The sequence below is a fragment of the Centroberyx affinis genome, unplaced genomic scaffold, assembly GCF_046629955.1.
Source record: "Centroberyx affinis isolate AG114_WGS23_722 - 3 ecotype Tasmania unplaced genomic scaffold, CSIRO-AGI_Caff_v1 ptg004787l_1, whole genome shotgun sequence".
NCBI lineage: Eukaryota > Metazoa > Chordata > Actinopteri > Beryciformes > Berycidae > Centroberyx > Centroberyx affinis.
In genome coordinates this window covers 116-25804 of record NW_027282325.1, presented here as the reverse complement: position 1 = coordinate 25804, position 25689 = coordinate 116, and the positions used below count along the sequence as shown (strand labels likewise).

At 41.7% G+C, this 25689-nt stretch overlaps 1 protein-coding gene across 1 annotated transcript; it reads left to right on the top strand.

Annotated features, from left to right (window-relative positions):
- Window positions 1-1625: 1625 nt before the first annotated feature.
- On the top strand, window positions 1626-25247 carry LOC139666077 (ADAMTS-like protein 2; the record flags this gene model as incomplete). Its single annotated transcript, XM_071545173.1, is given in 17 exon segments — window positions 1626-1718; window positions 8134-8211; window positions 9069-9090; window positions 9093-9113; window positions 9116-9170; window positions 14029-14110; window positions 15042-15144; window positions 15331-15476; window positions 16187-16310; window positions 17365-17445; window positions 20396-20571; window positions 21420-21831; window positions 22640-22659; window positions 22816-22867; window positions 23458-23607; window positions 23734-23821; window positions 25147-25247. Coding segments are annotated over 17 exon segments (1804 nt in total), but the record flags the coding sequence as incomplete, so codon positions are not given.
- Between the last annotated feature and the right edge of the window lie 442 nt (window positions 25248-25689).

Sequence of the window (25689 nt, the reverse complement as noted above, 5' to 3'; positions counted from 1 at the left end):
TGCATTTACTTACAAATTCCTTTAAAAAATACTTGGTTTTTCTAAGCTTTTAACTGGCTGGACCTAGTTTTTATTTTTGCATTTTTTGAGTAACATTTACTTAAAAAAAAAAGCTTGTAACAATTTCCACACAGAAATTCTTTGTAATTTTTAGTAATAAAACTGTCACGGTGAACTCTTTAAAGAAGAATAACATGTTTTTTTTAAGTTTATTTATCCCAACTTTTAGTTTTTTTGGGGGTAAATAATTATTATTATTACTTTTATTTGTTTATTTAAATTCATATTGTTGTTTCTTTGTATACTGCTGAGCACATGTCTGCACTGTTTGTATATTTGAATGTTTTTTCAATAAAGATTGGGGAAAAAAGAGTGTCAGAGAATGGAAAGTTGATAATAAGATGACACTGCCAAGCAATCTGGTGTAGAGAAAAAAAAGAGGAGTGGGCCCAGCATTGAACCCTGGGGAACCCCCCCTCCATGCTAACTGATAAGTATGGCCAGAAAGGCAGCAGACACGTCCTGATGTGTGATTTCCGAAGGGCAAGAAGGAGGGGAAGATGGAGGGAAGGGAAAAAAAATCCTTCAGTCCTTCCATCCTTCCTTTATTATCGTTCATCGTCTAATACCGCTAATCTAGGACCAGTTTTTATCGGTTTCTGCATGAGATGTAGTTTACACTTTTTCCACTAGACGTCATTAAAGCTCTAACATAACCCCATAAGATGAAAAGAGTAATTTCCACAGAAACTGGACTCCAATGTCATCCATAGGTAAAAAAACAACAACAACAACAACAACAAAAAAAACAACACATTTCATGCTCTGCTCATGTTTTTAGAATCGAGTCCATCGATTACACTGAGATGTATTGAAGGGAGCGACAATCATTCTACTGTAGTCAAGTACAATAAATGAACAGGAATTTGTCGAGATCTGTGGTTCTCAGCGAGGGGTCCGGGGACCGCCAGGGGTCCTCGAGGGGGTTCCAGGGGGTCCCCAGTAAATTGATAAATTGTTAAACTTCAGCATTATTTAATTTACAAGAAGTGAACACAATTAGAAAATGTAGAAGAATGACTGTTTTGATCATAGTTTCACTGTTCATCTCTCTACCTGCAATACAGATAGTCATGGAATTCTGGACAAAATCATATCTAGCAATAAAAGATATTGACAGATTTGGGTCCAAGAGACAAAATCTCATCAAATGGGGGTCCGTGGCCCTAATGTGGACTAAATTAGGGGTCCTTGATATGAAAAAGGTTGAGAATCACTGGTCACTAGTTGACAGATCTGACATGTCCAGATGAATGTCCAGCCATATTGGACTAATTTGAACCAATTTGCATAGAAAATATCGTTTAAAAGTTAGGGTAATTATGTGTACTTTTGCACACATGATTTGTCTTCTATCTCCTTAAAGTGGCAGGGGACCTGCTAACATGATACTCTTAGAAAGCAGGGCAGACGTGTGTGTGTGTGTGTGTGTGTGTGTGTGTGGACTAAAAAGGGGGTCGAAATTAGGGAGGAGGAGGAGTAGTTGGAGGGAGGAGGGGAGAGAGGGAGAAGAGTGGGGAGGAGAGGGGAGGGGAGGGGAGGTGTTGTCGGCTCCTGAATGAACCATGTTCGGTAACGGAGGCTCAGCTCTCCCGGTCTGCTCCCTTCTCCTCCTACAGCTCCTCGTTTTCCCGGTAACGACGAACTGGCCCGTCAAGGTAAATAGCTCTCAGAATAGCATTCCAGTCACTCCATAGGGTGGATATATGCCGTGTCCATTTGCCGAAACTGTGCAAAAGTTGACAAGAGGAGTGGGGGATAGTTTGCCCCCATACGTTCCGTCCTTCCTTGTGTGGAGAGTGCCCGGACGCTAAACTCCATTCAGAAATCTGTCACTTTAAAGATGCCTTGCTTATCGGCGCACGCACACACATCGTAGAACAGGACTTGGAACATTTTACGAATATTTAGGGGACACTCTTTAATTCGGCATTCGTATAATCCACATAGCAGCACTTTGTTTCAGTAAAATCTTAACTTTTTGAATTGTTCACCCTGCTCGCTACCGCCCTCAACGGTGTATTTTGGTGGAAGAAGGCTGTAGGAATAACGGGCGAAGCAGTTCGAAAAGTTTAAATTTTACTGAAATGACGTGATGTTTGGTGTATCGGATGTATACCGATTTGAAGAATGGACCCTAACGATTCGTAAAAGTTCTTAAGTCGTGCTCTGTGATATGTGTACATTTGCCGATAAACAAGGCAGCAGTAAACTGCCAGATTTTTTAATGGAATTTGGCGTACCTGTGTCTTCATACGTAACGTATCCGGTCTGGGAAATACTGTAGATAAACGGTTCGTTTCCCTGATACAGAATTTGTTCTAAAAGATACCGGCTTAAATGAGCGGGACCCGTTATAATTTTTGGTTCAACCCATTCACTAATCTGTTCTTTTTTCCATCTTAACCACTGAGTTTCGAGGCTGTGGCTCGAAACGATTTGAGGTTTTGTGGAGGATGTTTGAACAAAATCTTAATCCTTCTCCATAGTTAACTTTACTATATATATTCAGGGGAAAAGTAAGGGGGAATAGCGACTTACCATGTCCAATGACCTTGTTGAACTTGACCAATTCTCCCGTCGGCTGTAATGCTAGTAATCATGTTTTGTCGTTTTCTCGTTAGGAATGCCTACAGTTTGGGATAGCACATAACACAACTTGATATTGTGGACTAAAAGTAGGCTATACATTGTTGTCGATTTATATGTCTTATGTTTTGATTATTACAACTCGTTTTTCACATCTCTATTCTCGGCAAAGACTTTCTTTTGCTCTCCTCCCCTGTAGCCCGATACGTTCCGTTCTTTCTTGCATGGAGAAACACACGGCCGACACTCCATTCAGAAATCTGGCAGTTTCATAACTTCTCGATTGTCGGCAAAAGTACATACCTCTTAAAATATGAGTCAAGACCTCTAATAAATCTATAAAGTCCGCTCTTCAATTCGGTATAGATATAATACACCATACTACATTTTCTCGAACAAAATGTCAACTTTTAGAATTGGTTCGCCTGATTCCCACAATCTTCTTCCACCAAAAAAATACACTGTGTTTGGTGCAGCGAGCAGTGTTGTGAACCAATTCCAAAAGTAGAAATTGTATTTCAATAAGTGCCGCTTGGTGGATCAGGTGTATGCCGACTTGATAAATAGCTTCTAGTGATTCAAAAGGACCATGAGTCATATTTTGGGAGGTATGCACTTTTGCCGATAAAGAAGGCAACATTAAATTGCCAGATTTCTGAATGGAGGTAGGTGTGACGTCCTCTCCATAGGAGACAACGGAAGGTATGGGGGGGCGACCTCCTCTCCTGCTTTCCTCTCCTCCTCCACTCGTCTGCTCTCCTCCTTTTCTCTGCTGCAAGATCAAAGCACGGTGGGGGCCTAATAACTCTCTCTCTCTCTCTCTCTCTCGCTCTCTCTCTCTCTCTCTCTCTCTCTCTCTTTCTCTCTCTGTGTGTGTGTGTGTGTGTGTGTGTGTGTGTGTGTGTGTGTGTGTGTGTGTGTGTGTGTGTGTGTGTGTGTTTTTTCTAAAATAGACAGTTCCGGCCCTCAGATCGGCTGAGTGACATTGGAAGCCACTGTAAAATAGGCTACCAGATAAACACACACCTGTGACCACAGTGAACTGAATTGAAATTTTGCCACCACTTTGCTTAGCCACTGTTCAAGAACTATACTGCTGGGCTTAACAATGGCAATTATTATTATTGAGCTATTAAAAATAGATTATTTATTGAATTCTTTCTCTTTTAACACAATGGTATGTTGCCTTTGTTTTATTAAAGCAATAAGCCAGTGCACACAATGCTTTACACTGATTTTAAAGCAGCTAAGGGGGTTTTACTGTGCTTTTCGATGGGCCTAACAACGCCTCTTAGCTGCTCTAAAATCACTAAATCAAAACCTTTCATGGCTTGTTATTGCTAAAGCGTATGTGTGTGTATGCAGTGGTTCTTGGACCACGATGAATAGCGCCACTTTGAGGAAATGCAGATGGGTAATTTTGTCAGCAATTATGACCAACTGTATTTTTTTCCATGATAGCTTTGTTCCTTATAGTCCACTTTGTTATCTATGTTGATTTTATCCCTTTTACAGAGCCATGAAGTTCTGTGTTCACCACCAGTACTCATGATTCTCCTATAAAAATAAATCACAAACACTGGTGGATTTAGAATGAGCTTAATATCCACACCCCATCAACTCCCACAATTATCTATAAATCGTTGATGAAATGCCCCACATTTGCCTGTTCAGCATTTAATTTATCATTCAACCCGTTCAGACTTTCCAATAAAAGGAAAAGCACACAGCAGTAAACTTAAACAACCCCAGCTTTGCTGGCTGTGGAGTTGATCATTGTGGATGAGGTTGACGAAGAGTCCAGATAAAAGATGTTACTTGGAAGCGTTTGCTGGTATTACACATAAAAGAAAACTGATGGCGGCAGTAATAAAGGAAAGTTCTGAAGGGCGCACACGATCAACAACTGTCAGAAAATTGGCTTGACATCTAAATATACATATTTGCCAACGTCTGTATTGTCTTCCAACAGTGCCGAAGCAGTCATTGCACATTATTACACACAAACATAATGCACCATAACAACAGTGAGGCAAAGGATTAATAAACATTGCCAAAAAAGGGTTTAATTCATGTGGTAAAGTTGCTTAGCTGCAATTGTTATTTTTCCTACCAAGGCTTTAAGGAGTGAGATGTGGAAATCAACTGAAAAACACTGCATGTAATGACTGTATGTAATGCATGTAGCTGTAGTCAAGGTTGTATGTAACGAGTGTGGCTGTAGTCAAGGTCCCACACTGTCCCACACTGTCCCACACTCAAATGCCCGCAATCCCCAAACTTTGGGAAGAAGTGCAAGCATCCTTTTTTACATGGGATGCCCCTGATCTATCAAATCAACCATTTAGTTTCTTAGGGAACCATCAAAACATTTGGTGCCGTGTCCCAGTTTGACTCCTGACCCACCATAGTTCAAGAAACACTGCTTCACTGCTTTGTTTGCCACAGCTCTGGTAGAAAACAACTGTTGTCCGCTCACAAGACACACAAACATCCGAACACAGTGTTGTGTGTGTGTGTGTGTGTGTGTGTGTGTGTGTGTGTGTGTGTGTGTGAGAAACTAGCCAGAGGGTAATCTAACAGAGAGCAAGGAGCCTGTGTAGGCTTGTTTAGGACCCTGTTGAGGCAACACAGTAGTGGGACTTTGAGCCATGGTTGTATGAGTGTGTGTGTAGGTGTGTGTGTGTGTGTGTGTTTGTAGGTTGGAGTGTTCAAAAACCCCACCACCAAGCTGAGAATGGACTCAAATGGAGCAGAACAATTCTTCCTGACACATGACAAACCCAGATATCTGCTTCTAGCTTGATGTAGGATATCTGAACCTCAAAAGCAGATTTCCTCGGGGACAAAAACTCTGATTTGTGTCCATTTTACCCTTTGCATTAACATGCCTCGTTGGCAAAAAGTACAGAATTATGAATCTCACAAGTTCAGTGCAAATCAGCTTTTCTAAAAAAATATATATATATACTGTAGATATATATATATAAAAAGAATGCCACTCTGCTGAGCACGCAAAACAACAGAAACTTCTTATCTGGATCTTACTTAATATTTGTACATAGTTGTATGTTGATTGGAAACACTACTGCATTTACATAGGAGATTAGGTTTACCTTATAGACCGATTTATCTTGGCTTATTTATGATCAAATAATTTCAGCAAGTAAAACCAATGGAGCGAACGACGCGTTTTGCATCCCGGCTTCACCAGGTTCGCCCCGTTCGCGAACACATCGTACATGTTTTTACTTGCTGAAATGATTATATATAATAAATGAGCCGAGACAAATCGGTGTGCAGCAAACCTAATGAAGGCTACTATATGCTTCTGTATTTTGCAAGCACTGAGAAGAAGCCAAAGCTGTGCAGAGGTCACAAACGCCCAAGTCGCATGTTGCTGTCAGGTGTCAATGGGGTCTTTTGTGGCCCAGATCTGATCCGATGTCTGTTTGAACTGGAAGAAACGACAGAATCTGATTTCCCCTATTTAGACAGCTTCAAGAAAATCAGGTCTTTGTCACAAAAATAAGATTTTCAGGTCAGCCATCCTTTTAGCCTAGTTTAGTTTCTGAACTGCTGAATAGGCTATTTCAAGTCATAAGGGTCAGCTGTCCTGTTATCCTATTGTTGTTGGGACCGATAACGAATTTAGAAATGACTGGGCATATTGCTGTGAAGTATGTGTAAGCCAATCTCGGAACCCATCGTCTATCGGTCTGACAACGATTAGATTCTGGGGGGGCGACGGCCAATATTTCGGGGTTTCCGGTGTAGCCAGCGGACATCCGGGCCAAGACTTCCTCTTCCGTGCGCCGGTCATTGTTTACAGTCCGATTAGCAACTTGAACCGTGAGAAGGAAGTCTTGGCCCGGATGTCCGCTGGCTACACCGGAAACCCCGAAATATTGGCCGTCGCCCCCCCCCAGAGTCTAATCGTCGTCAGACCGATAGACGATGGGTTCCGAGGTAAGTAGCTTGTTCTTCTTAGGGGATTAAGCCCTCACTACCATCGTAACATCACTGCTGCATGGAACGCTGCATAATTCCGACCAGGGAAGCAACCAGGGAAGAAGGATTTTTAGAGTAAATCTGCGACCGCGAAGTCCGACAGCCCAGCTTCCTCAGTTGGACCCGGGAAGGTCCGATGACATCATTCTGCCTAATAATTAGCCATGTGCTTCTGTTTGTTTGAGAAACGAGGGGAGGAAATTCGGAATAAGTTTGAAAGAGAGACTGAAGTAAAAGTAACCACCGTAACATTGTCACTGCCATGCTGCTTTCTACTGTTTGCCGACCCTGTTTTCCGGGGCGCGTTCGTGACGTCAAATGTGACACACCAGAAAAAAAAAACCAGAAAGACAAACTCGTCTACTGGCAATGTGAAAGGAGTCAATCGGCTATTTTTTTTTTCGCGTTTAAAAAACCTGCATATACGCACTAATTTTGGTATAAAAAGGGTATATGTGTTGTGGGTTTATTTCAACGAAATTGTGATTAAGAGGTTTACACTTGATAACCCCCAGTTACATACCAGCTCTAACCCACTTCTTTCATCTAACATCCAAGCCACATTTTTTTTTACATGGGAGCTCACCCTGAAACCATTACCATTACCATTACAGTATTGGAAAATGCCTTTTATCTACCTCTCTAGTATGCTCTCTTACCGCTTCCTCCCATCTTGTCTTCTTATTCAGTTAAAGTGGTAATCCTTGAGTTCCTCTTTTTTTTTTTTTCTCCCATCTTTCCATGCTCAGCGCTCATTGCTGTGGTGTTTCTGCACCGCACTTCCCAGACGTCACCCTTCAATCAAACAGTGTTGGGGGGCGGAGCTTGGATTTTCTGTCAATGCGGTTTGAGTTTCTGTAGGTGGCGCTCTTTTCTTTGTCCGTTCAGCCATGGCGGCTGTCGCTGCTCATGCTAACTACCCGGTTCTTCTTCTTCTGTTTATTCCAAACAAACCCGAAACATAAAACGCATCACTTCCTGTGCGCCAGAGAGGTTTTTCCCGGGAAAGACACCGGGTGTTTAGTGGAAATGGAAAAGCTTTCATGAACTGGATATAGGTTGAATCACTGTTCAGATAGTAAAATAGACATTTATTTATATGAACATGTCTCAGACTATTACTTTAAAAATGAGGTCAGTCATTACCTAACATATGCCTTTGTTAGTGCCATGCTCTACCCATGAGCTTCTCTCTTTTCCCTTATTTCCTCCCTCCTCTTGTAGATAAAGTCTTGGCTGCTCTCCTCTTCAGCTCTTTCTGGTTTTAATTTCTCTCTCTCTCCCCCTCTCTCTCTCTCTCTCTCTCTCTCTCTCAACCCCCTCTGAGAGTTGATCTAAAATCCATGCCTCAGTTCCCTGTTAGAACCAGAATTAAGTATGTGTGTGTATGTCACTGTATAGTTTTTTTGTGTGCATATGTGCATTCATACTTGTGTGTGTATGTGTGTGTGTGTGTCTGTGTATGTCTGCCAGGACAGAAGTGAAGGGAGAGTGGAGCAGCGCAAGATCCAGACCCACAGCCATGGAAGACAAGCTGACAAACAAACGCAGGTACTGTAGACACACACTCACACACACACACACACATACTGTATGTACACACACAGTATGTAACAGTATAGTCATTTGATTATACTGAAACATTATACTCGTTTCTGCTCATTTCTCATTTCACATTGTCTATTTACTGTTTTTTGTTTTTATGTCTCTTTGTGAAGCACTCTAAAACACTCTTTTAGGGAGGTGCTATATTATCATTATATTAGTATATTAGAGAGGTGCTATATATTATTATTATGGTAACACTTTGCAATAAGGGTACACTAAGTTAAGGGTTAGTTAATGCTTAATAAGGGTTAGTTAATGCTTAAGTAACAGTTAACTAATGTGTAATTTACTAATGGTGTTCATGTTGACTAAGGTATTAATTTATACATGATTTAATAGTTTGTAAAGATGACTATTAAATAATGTATAAATTAATACCTTAGTTAACATGAACACCATTAGTAAATGATTACCAGACACATTAGTTAACTGTTAATTAAGGGTTAGTTAATGCTTATTAAGCATTAACTAACCCTTAACTTAGTGACCCTATTGTAAAGTGTTACCATTATGATTTATTATGCTGACTGGTTACTGACTGTTTTTACAGAAGTTTAGTGAGTAGTCACTAGGGATGGAACGATATCCTTATCTCACGATATGATTTGATACATGATATGAGGTTCACGATTCGATACAACCACAATAAGACGTATAATAAAAGTTCAGTGACAAAGTCTGACTGTGCAGAATTCAGTTTATTTGGCTTCTTGGATGAGGTGGCCTTCTGTTCTCTCACCACTGGCTACCTGGTTTACTGGCTGGTTTTCTGACTGCTTTGCTGTTTCTGTTTTGTCCAGGAGGAGGTGTTTCAGTGGTGGGGGAGTGGTCCAGTTGGTCCTCCTGCTCCGCAGCTGTGGAGGAGGAGTGAGGAGTCAGGAGAGACACTGTCTCATACAGAGGTAATGCGTGTGTTACACACACACACACACACACACACGCACACACACACAGATTTCTAATTTGCTTTTGCTGTAAAAATTTTTTTCTTTTTAAATAAACACATACACAAATAAAAATACAGTATGTAAAGGTATATACACACCAATAACACAGTTTGAAGACGAATCAGGAGGTAGGTAGAGCACACACATACACACAGCTTTGACAGAGGAGGGGTGTGTGTGTGTGTGTGTGTGTGTGTGTGTGTGTGTCACGTGACCTTTGACCTGCCCCCTGTCAGAGTTGCGGAAGTTCCTGTCAGCCAAGATTAACGCCCTCCGCCCTCTCTGCTGGCCCTCCATCTCTCCCCGCCCTTTTTCTCCTCTTTTCTCCTCTCTGTCTCCTCTCCTCTCCTCTTCTCTCCCCTCGCCCCGTTTTTCGCCTCTCCTTTTCCCTCCTCTCCTCACTCTTTCCCTCCTCCTCCTCCTCCTCCTTACCTTCGGCCTCCTCTCCTTTCATCTCCTCCCCTTTTTTTTTTTTCTCCTCTCCTCTCCTCGCTCGTTCCGTCCTCCCTCTTCTCCTCCGCCGACCAATTAGATGTGACACTCTCACATAGTGACCTCCCACTCACCTCTCCTGCTGTCTCTCCTACTTTACCATCTAAACAGTGTAGGAGGACGGGCTAAAGAGGGAGAGAGACATGGAGAGACACAGAGATAGACAGATAGAGAAAGAGAGAAGGGGGGGAGCACAGTTTGTATGTTAATGAAAGACAGATGCATCAAGTCTGTATTGGAGCAAAGATCTGTGGGTGCTCCACTGCTCCCCAACACACACACACACACACACACAGCATTAGAATCACTTTAACCATCAAGTGCAATATAACGTTAGCAATGTTTAAAATGTACTGTCAAGCAAGTTTTTGCAGACTTTGGAAAGGTCCAGAAAAATAAAATGTGAATTAGGGTTTCCATCTGCTGAGCTGAAGTAAATCAATAGGCTTCTGACTGTCAAAAAAACACATCCACATTGTTCTTAAGTGTCAGCTAGTCATATTTCATGCTTTCGTCTGAAGACAAAAACAAAGCACTTGGTAATATTATACTGTAATGTACCAACAAATGGTAGACTTGTAGTTGTGCAGTGAAATTGAACGGTTCATCGGACTTACATCAGCATTTATTTAATGTTCCATTTCTATTTATTGCATTATTTCTGTATCACTACATTTGGCATTACATGCCTCAAGTGAATGTAAAACGTTTTAGTTGCAACAATGGGGACATTTTTATCAAATTTTGCCGTTTCCATGCAGATTATAATTTCTAATTCATATTTCAGCCAAAAAGAACTTGAATGAAAACCCAATTTACAGAGTTTTAGAGTTATTCACACTGCATACTAGGGCTGCAACTAACGATTATTTTCATTGTTGATTAATCTGTCGATTATTTTCTCGATTAAGCGATTAGTTGTTCTATAAAATGTAAAAAAATGGTGAAAAATGTGGATCAGTGTTTCCCAAAGCCAAGATGACGTCCTCAAATGTCTTGTTTTGTCCACAACCCAAAGATATTCAGTTTACTGTCATAGAGGAGTAAAGAAACCAGAAAATATTCACATTTAAGAAGCTGGAATCAGAGAATTTTGACTTATTTTCTTAAAAAATTACTCAAACCGATTAATCGATTATCAAATAGTGGCGATTAATTTAATAGTTGACAACTAATTGATTAATTGATTAATCATTGCAGCTCTACTGCATACTGGCATGCACAGTACCAAGGGACAGTGGCAGACATACTATGGACAGTAGACCATCCACATCACCCTAAATACATACAGTACTGTGCAAAAGTCTTAGGCACATGTAAAAGAAAAAGGTAAAGCGAAGATGCTTTCAAAAATAATTAAATGAAAAGTTTCTAAATATCAAAAATGTACTATAAGAGCAGTCTACTGACAACACTAATGCAGAAAAAATTAATAAACTAATGCAGAAAAAAATTAATAAACATCTAAGACACAATTTATATAAAAACTCTTGGGTCCCTAAGAGTTTTGCACAGTACTGTATGTACAACTTTTACTAGCTGTGTAAGTAAATGAGCGCTGGAAAACCTAGAATCCTTCGGCTGAAAAGTTTCTTGTCCAAGACTTGAAGGTATAAAGGGTTGAGCAGACACTGTATGCAGAGATTGTGCAAAAACCACTTGGGTAATGATAAGTAGTATAGTATAAATAGTAACAGTGTTAGATTTACAGACACTTCTACTGGGTGTTGAGGAAGAGTCCAGAGATTGTGGAGATGCAGGGGCTGAGTCTTATACAGGCTGGTGGAGTAAGGCCAATTTCACACTTTTCTTCTTTTTCAAACTGGCGGCACCTTTTTTCCCCCCATTAAAGTCAAATGGGGAGATGGACAGAAAAGCAGCCTTTATGGAAAAAGCGCTGCTCCTGACTTCTTTTGGGGCAAAATGGAAAGTAAAGTTGGTAGAAGTCAGTGTAGAGCACTTTGGGTGTGTTGTGGGAGTTTCTGCCAAGTGTCTGAGAATTGTACCTAAGTACTGTTTGCTGACAGTTAAAGCTACTGCAGCTAGTCATTATGGAAACAAAGACACTTTTCATTATCGGCACAAAATGGGGTTGAAGCAGTGGTTTTTTTCTACAAAGAAAGAGGAATAGGTGACAACTCTTGGGAAGAAGCTGTGGAAGTTATGGGTAATTTTGGTTGTAATGGGTCCTCTCCTAAAGAAAGCCTCTGGAAAAAGATGGTTGTCTGGTTGTATAGCAGACCTGGGTCAAATGGTATTTGCAAATACTTTTTCTTGTTCTGCAGTGTTCGTTTTGCCCCGTTTCAAGGGCCAGATGGGTAGAGTTTGTCAAATGTAATGCTATTTAGCACCAGGCCAAATTAATCCAATCAGAGAATGTTGTCTGAAAGCTACAAAAAAACTGTTCCGGATTTGAGAACTTGCCTACCTAAAAACAGAATTGTACCAAAAGGCAAACCCCACCCACCTGGTACTTAACGTTGATAAGTATTTCAAATAATTGTTTGACCCAGGTCAGGTGTACAGGGCCGGTAGCAGTCCTTCTTGCTCTTTTCTTCACCTTGATTTCATGCATTTCCAAAGACCCACTCAACAGTGCTTCTAACATAATGCTGGAACTTCTTGGAACTCCAGGAGGCAGAGCTATACCAGTTTCTAATGGAGGATGTGATGATTCTTTTGAATGTTAATAATAATAATAATAGCTTTATTTATACAGCACTTTTCAAAGCAAAGTCACAAAGCGCTTCACAGAGACAAGGAAGTAAAACAGATCTCTTAGAAATCTCGAGAATCGGCTGCGAGCTTCTTCCATTGCAGCAAGAACTGTTAGGCATAAGACGTTCTTGTCCCGTTTGAGGGTTTCGATGATGGTGATCTTCAGGGACACGAATGGTTCTGCTGAGTACATAACTGGGCATTGATATCCAGAAGAAGATGATGTAGAGGCAGGTTCCGTCTGGAGTCCGTCCATATCTCAACAGTTTCAGAGTCTTCAGGTATTAGCGGTTAGTGGTACCCCATGATATGAGGCAGGCCACCTCTCTCCTGTACATGGACTCATCATTGTTGGTGTAACTTGAACAGTTCTATGGACAGGTGGTTGAAGGTGCAATCACTGGTGAACAGGGAATAGGGTCCCACCCTCACAAACTTCCTTCTATCTGACGGGATGCCCCGAATCCACCAGCAGCTTGAATCCTGAGAAGATGGTGTTGAACGAAGAGCTGAGGGCAACTAATAGTCTTGGGTCGTTTTCATACTTGGTGCGCTTGCTTGAATCGGAACCCGAGTTTGATTGTTCCCAAGCCCCCCGGCATTGCTGGTCTGGTTTCACACTGTGTTATAAATTCTGCCAAACTGCGGTACGTTTGCATAGAACATTCGCCATCAATAGCCGCTTTTCCACCGCATGGTACCAGCTCAACTCAACTCGACTCTACTCGCCTTGTTTGGTTTTCCATTGGGCAAGTACCAGGTACCAGGTACCATATTACCTGGTACCTGGTACTTTTTTTGGTAGCACCTCCTTCGAGGTTCCAAGCGAGCTGAGGCGATACCAAAAGGTGACGTGAAAACACTGCAGACTACTGATTGGTCAGAGAGAATCGTCATCATTGCGCGACACGGGACATATATGCTAACGTTAGCTACCAGGTTAGCTTACCCTCTTGCGTCGCCTTTGAGCGACCAGAGAGCAGTCTTTTGTCTCGCTGCCTTCAGCCTCTTCAGAAATAAAATCTGTCTCCTTGCTGTGACTAACAGCCACATACCGAGAATCAAGAACACCATCCCTTCCATATCCTCCATTGTTGCTGTGTGTGTCGCGTTGAAGATGACGTCACGGCAGTTTCATGCGGCGCTGCGCCGTCGCTATGACGACCAGTTGTCGGGGGGGCACATTGAGGGGGTACTATCTGCATTGGAACACCAAGTGGTACTACTAAAATCGAGTCAAGGCGAGTTGAGCAGGTACCATGTGGGCAGTTGAGCAGGTACCACTCTCTATATTTTTTTTACATTAAACAAACTAATGAAAGAACAGTTTCGCCCACCCTTAATAATCTTCTTTTATGTGTATGTATCTTCTCTTATGTGATCATATTAAGCTTTATTGAGCATATATGATTTGAAGCTTTATTGACAGCCATGCAGCGATACTGTAGGTGTGCGTAGGAATTTTGTATCTCATGTTATTGTGTATTCAAAAAGAGACAACTAGTGCACCTGTGAACAGTATATCTTTCTATGTGTTTCTCTGTGTGTTTGTCCATGTGATATGTCAACCATATTTTATTCTCTCTCCCTGTGTCTTTCTCAGGTTGTCCACCACCCAGAACATCAACAGTTCCTACTGTGTTGGCTCACCTAAACAGTACCAGCTCTGTCCAAACCAGGTACAGGTATACGAAATGCATATACATATCTGGATCCTGCTGACGATACAATTAAGTGTTAAAGGATAAGGCTGGTGTTTTTTAATGCATTGCTTACCGTCAAAAAAATCCTATGAAAATAACAAAATCAGCAATGATTTTGTTTTGCCAACAAGTCTCGTCCATGTAGCCGGTGCCCAATGAAGCCATGTCCCAGCAGCCATAGAACTCCATTGTATTAAAAAAATGATTAAAAACACGTCAAAGAGCCATGCTGCTGCTCTGGGCAGAATATTTCATCATTGTGATGCACCGGGCTGGCCGACGTTTTCCTCAAACAACTTATTGTAATAAGCCGGCTGTAAACACGTTTGCGATCTCAGGAAAGTAGTTCTGTAGCACCGAAAATAGTCCCTGGCGTAATGAAGAATTTGTTCCCATTTGAATTTGATTTGGTAATAACTACAACAGCCTGACTTTTCTTGGATTTTTAAAATTGAAACTATGTCTTTGTGAGCTGTATTTCAAGTTTTTTTGCTTACAATTGGAGCCAATGAGGTTCCGGGTTGACGGCTAAAAACGGTAAGTCAGAAAGTAACGGGAGTAGAGCAAACGCATTGTTGATTTTGTTATTGTCATAGGATTTGTTGACGGTAAGCAATGCATTAAAAAACACCAGCCTTATCCTTTAAATAAATTGGTCTTGTCAAAGAGTCACAAACGTAAAGCTGTGGATGTCAATTTGGAAGCATGTTTAATTTATTTTTATTTTTACAGCAAAACAGTATTACATCAAGTTGTTGTTATAGCTATGATATAATGTTATTATATTGTATCTATAGGCACAATACCTATAGTTAAACCAAGTGATTAGTAGGGTAACTTGCATGTAGACCTGTGCCACCAAATCATTTATGCTGAAAGCTGATTGGTGTCTGTGTTTGTGTGTGTTTTGTAGCCCTGTCCAAGCCCCAGTGTCAGCTTCAAACAGCACCAGTGTGCCCAATTCAACTCTAAGGCCTTTGGAAGAAGACACTACCAATGGATACCTCTTTACCCTGGTATAGCTTCTATCTATCTATCTATCTATCTATCTATCTATCTATCTATCTATCTATCTGTGAGTTTGAGTGCGTGCTGTGAGATGTCATTTAATTCTGACGGTTATTCCCATATGACATGAATTCAGCATAAGTTCAGGATCTTTGCTTACTCTCTCTCTCTTTCTGACCTCACTCCCTGTGTAGCGGATTACATCAGCATCTCCAATAAGCCATGTGACCTGCAGTGCACGACCGTCAGCGGTGAGCGACAGCTGCTAGTCCCTGCCCACGATGGCACCTTCTGCCGCGACGCCAAATACCATGGAGTCTGTATAGAGGGAATATGTCAGGTAATCTGACCAAGAAACTGATTAAATGACATTTTCTGCCCTAGTATTTTTATGTGACTTGTGATGTATGAATTAGAAAGGAAATAGCAAATATCAATGAAATTTCCTCAATATCACAAAATCGTTTTTTATACTCGTTTGAGGCACAAAAAAGTTTGTCAATTAAGAAATTGACTGGATTAATTGATGGATGGTTAACTAGCTCGGTGGTTCTCAACGTGGGGTCCGGGGACCACCAGGGGTCCTTCAGAGGGTTCCATGGGGTCCCCAGCAAATTGATGAATTGTTAAAGTTCACCATTATGTCATTTAGAAGTTAACACAATTAAAGAATGTAGAAGAATGACTGTTTTGGTCATAGTTTCACTCTTATCTCTCTACCTACAATACAGATAGTCGTGGAATTCTGGACAAAATCATATGTGACATTAAAAATATTTTCAGATTTGGGAACCGAGAGACAAAGTCTCATCAATTGGGGGTCCGTGGCCCTAATGCGTACTAGATTAGGGGTCTGTGATATGAAAAAGGTTGAGAATCACTGAACTAGCTGACCAACTGAAGAACTAGCTGACAAACTAACTGACTGACTGACTGATAGACTGATCGACAGTTAAGTAACAAGTTTTCTGAATAACTAATAAACTAATTAAGTAACAAACTGTCTAACTCACTAAATTAAGTTTTAGTCCCTGCTCTCTCCTCCTCCAGGCTGTAGGTTGTGATGGGGAGCTGTACAGCAGTAAGACAGTAGACATATGCGGTGTATGTGGAGGCAACGGGACGTCCTGTCAGCGCATCTCTGGATCATACAGGAAGGGACTCACACAGTTAGGTAACACACACACACACACACACACACACACACGCAGCACATGCAGACAAACATGCACACAGTTATTTATGCTTACCTATGGTTATGGTTAAAGTCAAATCATCTAGTCTTCAATCCTTTTGGTTAAACTGTGAGAAAAACACAAAATATGTTGAATCTTTGGATCCATACTCTAACTCACATTCTACTCATAGTCTTGCTAAAAGTCTTGCAAAACTGTAATGTGTTTCCCTATGGTAGAAGTCTTAAATTGATGTGGGAGTGACTGACGAAGGCTATTGCAGCTGAAATGTGTTGATTTTTACTATTTAAGCTTTATCAATCCCAGAGTGGCTGAATTATTTCTTTCTTTCGGTTTCATTAATTCACCTTGGTGGAACTGTAAGGTTTCGACACTTTTTTGTAGACTCTCAAATGTGATTCTATTGATGTCGAAACACTTGAAATACCCTCCTGTTTTAACTTTTGAGATACAATCCTGGATAACTGATTGCTTATAGAAGCCTCCAGACTTTAACAATGACACTTTTAAGAAAGCCTTGCGCATACCTTAGATAAGATTGGCAAGAAAAGTAAAGTGCATTTTCTTTGGGGTGATTTTAACATCAGTTTACTTAAAAACAAGAATCATTCAGCAAATACAGAACAGCAAATTCCAGAGGCTGAAAAGTGGTATCATGTGAAGAGTCTGTGAAAAGGTTTTGTAGGCATGGCAAAGGAGTAAATGACTTTGCAAATACTGTGCAAAAATAATAATTGATAATAATTAGTACTAATGCTAGTTACATTTACATACAGTTCTATTGGGTGATAAGAGGTTGTGCATGGAGGGAATCTTAAGTATGGTGAAAGCTTTGGGAGAAGTTGAGGTCAAGTTGAGGTGATGGGTGCTCATGATCTTAATGTCCCCCTTTTGGGACTTTTGGGATTTTTCATGGTTGTGTCAATCTTTCTTGCTCTTTTGTTCACTCTGGTGTTACGCAGCTCCTTGAAGGTTAGTTGGCAGGAGACCAATGTCCCTCTTATTAAAGGGGGTGCCTTTATCTGTCATCAGGCTATGTGTTTATCACCAACATCCCAGCTGGAGCCACAGATATTCAGATCATAGAGAGACGCAAGACTGAGAACATCCTGGGTGAGAACCTACAACTTCTTTAAGGTCAATATACTGAGTAAGAAATCATTAGGTAGATTACAAAATGCTGTTAAACTATAAATGTCTATTAGATAGAGACTATCCTGTGTAAGATAACCATAGAGCATACTGGGTTAGAACTAACAACATTCATTTAGGACCTATAACGTTGTTCTGTGTGATCTGAATGTTTAAAGCACAGAAGTCCTGCCAACACAGTGGATCCAGGAAGTTTTTTTTATTAACAATATCCATATAAAAAACAAGTCATAGAGGATGAATTAAACCAAGTGGTGAGGCTTAATCTGTATAAATGTGTGGAGATCTCTCCTAAAGAATGAGTGAGTCTCTCTGACTAGTCTAACAAAATATTTTTTTTCTTAACATGAGGTTCCTCTGTGTTGCTCTGAGGTTCCTTATCTCGGCTATAGGTAAGGACATAGGTAACCCTTACCTATGGTCACATAGGTAAGGGTTACCTATGTCCTTCCGATGTCCTTCCCATGTCGGAACAAAGATTGACCGGTAAATCAAGAGCTTTGCTTTGTGGCTCAGCTACTGCAGCCAATGCCACTAACCAGCAGTCAATCTCACGATCACGTGAATAAGACCCCAAGGTACCCAAACTTCTATGCTTGGGGCAGCTGCTCCCCCCTCACCTGGATGGGGCAGCCACCTTTTTCTGGGAGAGGACCATGACCTCAGACCTGGAGGTAATGATCCTCATCCCCACTGTGTCACACTCAGCTGAACTGAACACACTGAACACACTGAACTGGTCACTCTCCAGACTGCGGCTGCACCTTGATATCATGTTCATGAATATCGCAAACAGGAGAGGGGACAAGGCGCACCTCTGTCGGAGTCCGATGCCCACCTTCAACCTGCTTGACTTAATGCCAAGAATGCAGACAGTTCTCGCTCCAAGCGTAAACAGGACTGAATGATTCGCAACAGCGACCCTGGCACACCATACTCCCACAGCACCTCCCACAAGATACCTCAGACAACATGGTTGTAATCCTTTTCCAAATCCTCAAAACACATGTAGACAGGATTAGCAAATTCCCATGACTCCTTGATTATCTGTGAGAGGGTAAAAGGCTGGTCCATTGTTCGCAATCAGGATAGAATTTGCATTGCTCCTCCTGAATCTGAGGTTTGGAGTCTCCTTTGCAGCACCTTGGCATAGGCTTTCCCAAGGAGGCTGAGTAGTGTGATTCCACGGTAGTTGGAACACACCCTCCAGTCCCACCCCTGTCTGCCACTCCAAGGGCACTGTTCCCAAAATGCAGGCAACATTGCCAAGACAGCCCAACAATGTCCAGAATCTTAAGCATTTCAGGACAAATCTCATGTTGGGTGCTCCTTCCACCTTCTGACAATATCCCCAGTTGAGGTCAGCATTTCCCCACCCTTGCTGAGAACAGCCGGGGCGATGTCCTGCCTTCCCCTCCTGAGTTTCCAAATGGTGTTCCAGAACCTCTTTGAGGCTGTCAGAAAGTCATCCTCCATAGCCTCTCCAAACTCTTCCCACACCAGGGCTTTCGCTTCTGCAACTACCACAGCTGCAGCCTTTCTGGCTTGCCAGTACCTCTCCACTAAATCTGTGGTCGTACGTGCCAGCCAGGCCCGGAAGGCTTGGCAGCTGAAGTACAGCTGGGCTCTTGGGTTGCTGCCATGAAAAGCACTGACCACCTTCTGGCCGCACTGCACTCCTTGCAGCTTCTTCCACGATAGAGGTTTTGAACAGGGTCAATTCCAACTCCATGTCCCCACCCTCTGCCCGGATACAGGAAAAGTGCACTCTGAAGTGAGAGTTGAAATCATTCTGGACAGAGTCCTCTACCAGGCATTCCCAGCAAACCCTCACTATAGGTTTGGGTCTACCGGGCCTGTCCGGCAGCCTGTCCCGCCATCTGATCTAACTCACCACCAGATGGTGATCAGTTGACAGCTCAGCCCCTCTCTTCACCTGAGTGTCCAGAACATATGGCCTCAGGTCTGATGAAACAACTACAAAGCTGATCATAGGCCTTTGGCCAAAGGTGCTCTGGTACCATGTTCGCTTATGAGCCTGCTTGTGTTTGAACATGGTGTTTGTTATGGACAATCCACGGCTAGCACAGAAGTCCAACAACACACCACTCCACGCCATTCCTCCTAATCACCCCCCTCCAGATATCGCAGTCATTGCCAACATGAGCATTGAAGTCTCCCAGTAGGACTATGGAGTCAGTAGGTGTAGTATTCTCCATTCTCCATTCTCCATTCTCCAACACCCCACTCACCCTCTCAAAGAAGGCCGCATACTCTGAACTGCTGTTAGGCACATATGCCCAAACAACAGTCAGAGTTTTCCTCTCCGCAACACAGACGATTTTAAAGTAAATTCTGAAGCAAACTGGGAGTCTGTGAAGGGAAGCACGTACCAAGGTGATTTTCCTGGAGCCAGTCAATTTACCCCTCTAAATAGGTTCCAAATTGTAATCATTCTTTCCAACTGTGACAAATTACATGCAATTTTGTGTCTATTAGCTTTTTGGACAAATTCATTGTGTAGAACCAATAACCAACTTTTAAGAAAACTATATGACAAAAATAAATTAAAAAAAAAACACTTCCTGCAACCACGGTGGGGGCAGAACCTCAGCCATTTTCAGAGTTCTTAGTTTGTTGGTACAGTGGCTTATTAGCTTAATTTGATTACTAACCTACTAGATTACAGTATTTAATTCAGTTGACCTTACATTGTCTACTATCCTAGAAGCCTATAGTGGTTTATTCAACCTATGTTACATTGCATGGAAGGCCTTGTCAAAAGAAGAGCCAGCAGCTTTAGAGAACAATTTCTCCAGAATAATTTTTATCTTTCTGTGGGTAAGTTTTGCTTCTGACCCAATCTTTGAATATTATCGTCTTAGTTCCCGATGTTTCACCTCCTATCTAGCCCTATCAGACGAAGCGGGCCATTTCTTCTTTAATGGCGACACTGTGATTGACAACCCTCGAAACTTCCGTGTGGCGGGAACAGTGTTTAAATACCGTCGTCCAAGCAATGTGTTCTCTGATGGGCTGGAGTACATCATTGCCCAGGGACCCACACTTCAGGGCCTTAATGTTATGGTAGTACACACACACACACACTCTCACACAACACACACACACACACACACAAAAATCATAGATATGTACAGTAAAAACATTATTCTAAACTGATTCTAAATACAACAGTTCTTCTATGTTTCTGCAGCTTTCTGCAGAATTCTGTTTTAGCAGTTATCACGCTTTAACAAAATAAGTGATTGGAAGAAAAATACCAAATAAACTGCACATGGTGCATTCATTAATTTTCAAATAATGATTCTTTAGCTAGCCGGCTAGTGGAGCTGCAAACCAAACCACAACACTAAGCCAGGCTGAACCTAGCTAATGGAGACAATGCACATGTCTAGCTAGCTTATGCCACATTCACGTCATATTGGATTTACTGTAATCGTGCTGCCGACTGGGGAAAAAACATTCATGTCCGCCTCCTAGTGGTAATTACAAGTAGGACATGTGTGAAGATTTTGTGGGAATATTTTTTTTGATATCTCCCACTTGCCGTTGCGAATTGCAGAAGTGGCACAGGCAGCAAAAATAGCAGCAAATCTATCGATGTCGGAAGTCCAAGGTTATAAGAAGCAAAATTATCAGTTATATTTACACTAACACAATCAAGTCTACATACGAAAAGCAAGCAGTTGCTGCAGTTCGTTTATGGTTGATTTTGCCATTTTGAATGTAGGCGTTCCATGACTTAAACGCTGCCAATTTGTAGCAAGATGTCATCCTGTTTTTCCGCTTCTTCCAATATGATGTGAATGTGGCAAGTCTATCTGTGTATAATTATAACTTTATTTATGAATCTGTTTGTATCTAGTATTAACTAGTTAACGAGTTAATCAGTATTTTTCTCTGTGTGCACATAGTATTACAACCTAAATGGGAAGCTCCCTTACATCACCTACGAATACACCGTCCCTCGCAACTCTCATGACATCACCACTACGGATGACATCACCTCAGGCCCCTCCCACTCCCTTCTTAACCGCACCCATAACGAGGTTAATGAGGACGTCAGAGAGGCTCAAGGTAGGTCGGCGAACCACAGCAGGGGGGGTGTCTCATCTGTCCATCAATACGACATCCAGCTGGGAGCTGTTGACCAATCAGATGTCCAGCTGCAGGAGGAGGAGGGGGACGAGGTCATCTGGGAGCTTCGGACGCCGAGCCCCCCACCGCCAATAGCCATGTTGGTCTACAGACCGGCTGATGTCACTGGTGATGTATTCAGCCACAATGATGTGGAAGAGCAGGGACCTCCAGCACCGGCTGGCTACCGTGAGTCAGAGATCTTTCTATTTATTAAAGCCGCTTTTCCACCGCATAGTACCGGCTCAACTCTACTCGACTCTACTCGCCTTTTTTGGTTTTCCATTGGGCAAGTACCAGGTATCAGGTACCATATTCCCTGGTACCTGGTACTTTTTTTAGTAGCACCTCCGTCGAGGTTCCAAGCGAGCTGAGGCCATATCAAAAGGTGATGTGAAAACACTGCAGACTACTGATTGGTCAGAGAGAATCGTCATCATTTCGCGACACGGGACATATATGCTAACGTTAGCTACCAGGTTAGCTTACCCTCTTGCGTCGCCTTTGAGCAACCAGAGAGCAGTCTTTTGTCTCGCTGCCTTCAGCCTCTTCAGAAATAAAATCTGACTTAAAGCCAGAATGTCGAAGAAAACCGAGAAAGCAGAGAATCAAGAATCCTTCGATATCGCATTGAAGATGATGTCACGGCAGTTTCATGCGCCGTCGCTATGACGACCAGTTGCTTGTCAAAATCGCTATCGCTATGACGACACTGAGGGGGTACTGTCTGCAGTGGAAAACCAAGTGGCACTACCAAAAGCGAGTAGAGTCGAGGCGAGGCGAGTTGAGCCGGTACCATGCGGTGGAAAAGCGGCACAAGATTCAATGTTTTTTTTTTATCTGCCAATAGACAATGTTTTGTGCCAATATTTACAAAATATTACTCAGTATTCAGTGTTTACCCCAGAATTTTACTCTTGGAAACGTTTAATTTAGACCATGGAATACTCATCAATCAGTCAAAGAAACTGGTATGTGTTTGTGTCTGTCCAATAAGGGAGTACCTCCAACTCGATTGTCAGCGAGCCGTCCAATCCTAACAACACTCACCCCGCTAAGCCCTTCCCCTTCCACCACCGAGACCACTTCCTGGACCTTCTGCTCTCACTTCCTGGTCCTGCTGGAGGCCATGCCCCTTGTCTGTCTGGCTCCGCCCTCTGCTCTGGTTTGCAGCCCAACCAGTCCTCAGGTTTAGACAACACACTGGTGCTGAAGGAGTTCCCTGGTAGGAAAGAAGATGTTTACTTCCATGATGTTTAATTTTAAATGTATTTATTTAAATGTAATGAGTTTAAAACATTTACATAAACCTTTGCAAAATGTACCTATTTTTGATTACTTTTACTTTATTTTTTACATTAGTGCCATATAGCTTCATATAAAAAGTAGCTTCCAATGGTAACACTTTACAATAAGGGTACATTAAGGGTTAGTTAATGCTTAATAAGCATTAACTAACCCTTAATTAACAGTTAACTAATGTGTCTGGTAATCATTTACTAATGGTGTTCATATTAACGAAGGTATTAATTTATACATTATTTAATAGTCATCTTTATAAACTATTAAATAATGTATAAATTAATACCTTTGTTAACATGAACGCCATTAGTAAATTATTACCAGACACATTAGTTAACTGTTAATTAAGGGTTATTAACTAACCCTTAATTAATGTACCCTTATTGTAAAGTGTTACCCTTCCAATCATTTTCAGTAATCTCTTTTACCTATATTTAATTACTGTTAATTCCAAAAGGTTCAGAAAGTTTTGAAAAATGAAAATATATTTTTATATCTGTCTTTGTATCCCAGGTAGTCTGAGTGTCCAGTCTGCAGCCTTGCTAGAAGACAACGCCCCCTATGTGTTACTGGAGGACCTACAATACAACCAGACACACACAGACGCCGACACACACTCCAACACACACTCCGTCAAACACACACTCACTGATCCACACACTCAAGCGGAAACACACGTGGAAATAATCTCCGCCACAGACCCAGAAACACACACAGACGCACATTCAGACACGACACACCCCGACACGCACGCAGTAACTGACACTCACTCTCTCACACACACAGACACACAACCTGACGCACACTCGGACACACACACCGCTAACTTGGTGCAGCTTCAGCAGGTGTCTGCAGTCCAGGCTGCCAGCACAGAGAGGTAGAGAGAAGGAATGGCTAAAATAGAGACATTGGGTAACACTTAACCTGAAATGCACTGTGATGCATTACAAGCAGATTAGAAAACCATTAGAAGTGCACATTAACTGTACAGTTGCCTCATTAAATATTCAACCCTCTACATCTTTTGCGCATTGTGTGTATTATAATAATCCTCATGCACTCATAATGCACTTATAATGTGATTATAATGCCTTATGAGCACCACTTCAAGTAAAGTGTTACCCGATAATGCATGTGGGAGACACATTAAGATTAGTTCTGTGACTTTGTGTCATTTACACTTGCCTTATAACTGCATAGAGCAGTGGTTCTCAACGTGGGGTCCCGGGACCATCGGGGGTCCTTGAGTGGGTTCCAAGGGGTCCCTAGCAAATTGAAGTGTTAAACTTCACCGTTACTTAATTTACAAGAAGTTAATACACTTATTGAATATAAAAGAATGACTATTTTGATCCTAGTTTACCTGTTATGTCTCTATCTACAATGCAGATAGTCATGGAAATCTGGACAAAATCATATCTAACAGTAAAAACATTCTGAGATTTGGGTCCGAGAGACAAAATCTCATCAAATGGGGGTCCGTGGCTCTAATGTGGACTAAATTTGGGGTCCTTGATATGAAAAAGGTTGAGAATCGCTAGCATAGAGGCTTGCCTACATATCTTGTTGTTACTTAAAGTTACATTTGAACCCGTTGTGTGATGTAACTGTACTGTATGTAACATAGTAATCTCTACCACACTGAGCTGCTCTGTATGAGGGCAACCTTTCCATTTCTACCAGTTGGATTGCCTCAGTGGCCAATTGCTCTCCAGTTGATAACTAAACACCTGAATGGGTGACAGTATTGTATTTTGACTGTCATTACGTTATTAGTTCAATTATGACATTTTTGTAACCTGATATTTTACCCTCCTGTTAATGTAGTAAAACCCATTCATAATAATGATTATGTTAACAGGAAAAAAAAAGACATTACCAGGAGGTAATGTTTATTACATTAATTGGAAATTGATTACGTTAACGGGATTTTTTACACCATTAGCAGCAAATTTTTCATTATATTAACGGTTTATTGCATTAATGGGAAGTTACTACATTTACATTTGTAATGTGTGCAGTTTACTGATGTCACATGATTAATGATTTCTGGGTATTGAAGTGCTCAAAATTCAAACAGTTACCTCTTTCTGATATTTGAGGCTGCCAATGTGTGAAAGTTGCACAGTGCAGCTTTAATAGTCACTTGTATATTCTAACTTAGAAAATCCAAGTTGAATCATCATCTGTATCTCTCTCTAGCAATGACTTTGATGTGGGCCTGGACCCAGATATTAGTCTGGCAGACATGTACCGCTGGAAGGTTTCTGCTTATGCTCCATGCAGTTCAACATGTACAACAGGTACACACACACACACACACACAATACATAAACACACCGATGTGAAAATACATGCATGCACACACAGGCAAATCCCATTCTTCAAAACGACAATGGATTTCAATCACGCTGGGTGAATTTTCTAGAGTTGGCGTCTGTGACATAAACAATTTACCGTGTGCCGGCGCCTGTGTGAGCGCAGGATTGCATTAGCCAGACATAAGATATCATCATTATGGAGTTCAATTGAAAAATGCATATAGACTAGACTACAAACCCACTTGTGCACATGCACACGCACACACAGGCATGCACGCCGAAAAGGCAAACATACGTAGTCTAGACATATGCAACACATGGAGCGCACACTTCAAACACACACACACACACACACACACACACACACTGATAGGTGAGTGTTGATGTGAAAACCATGAGGCACTGAAGCCGCAGGAAGCCAGTG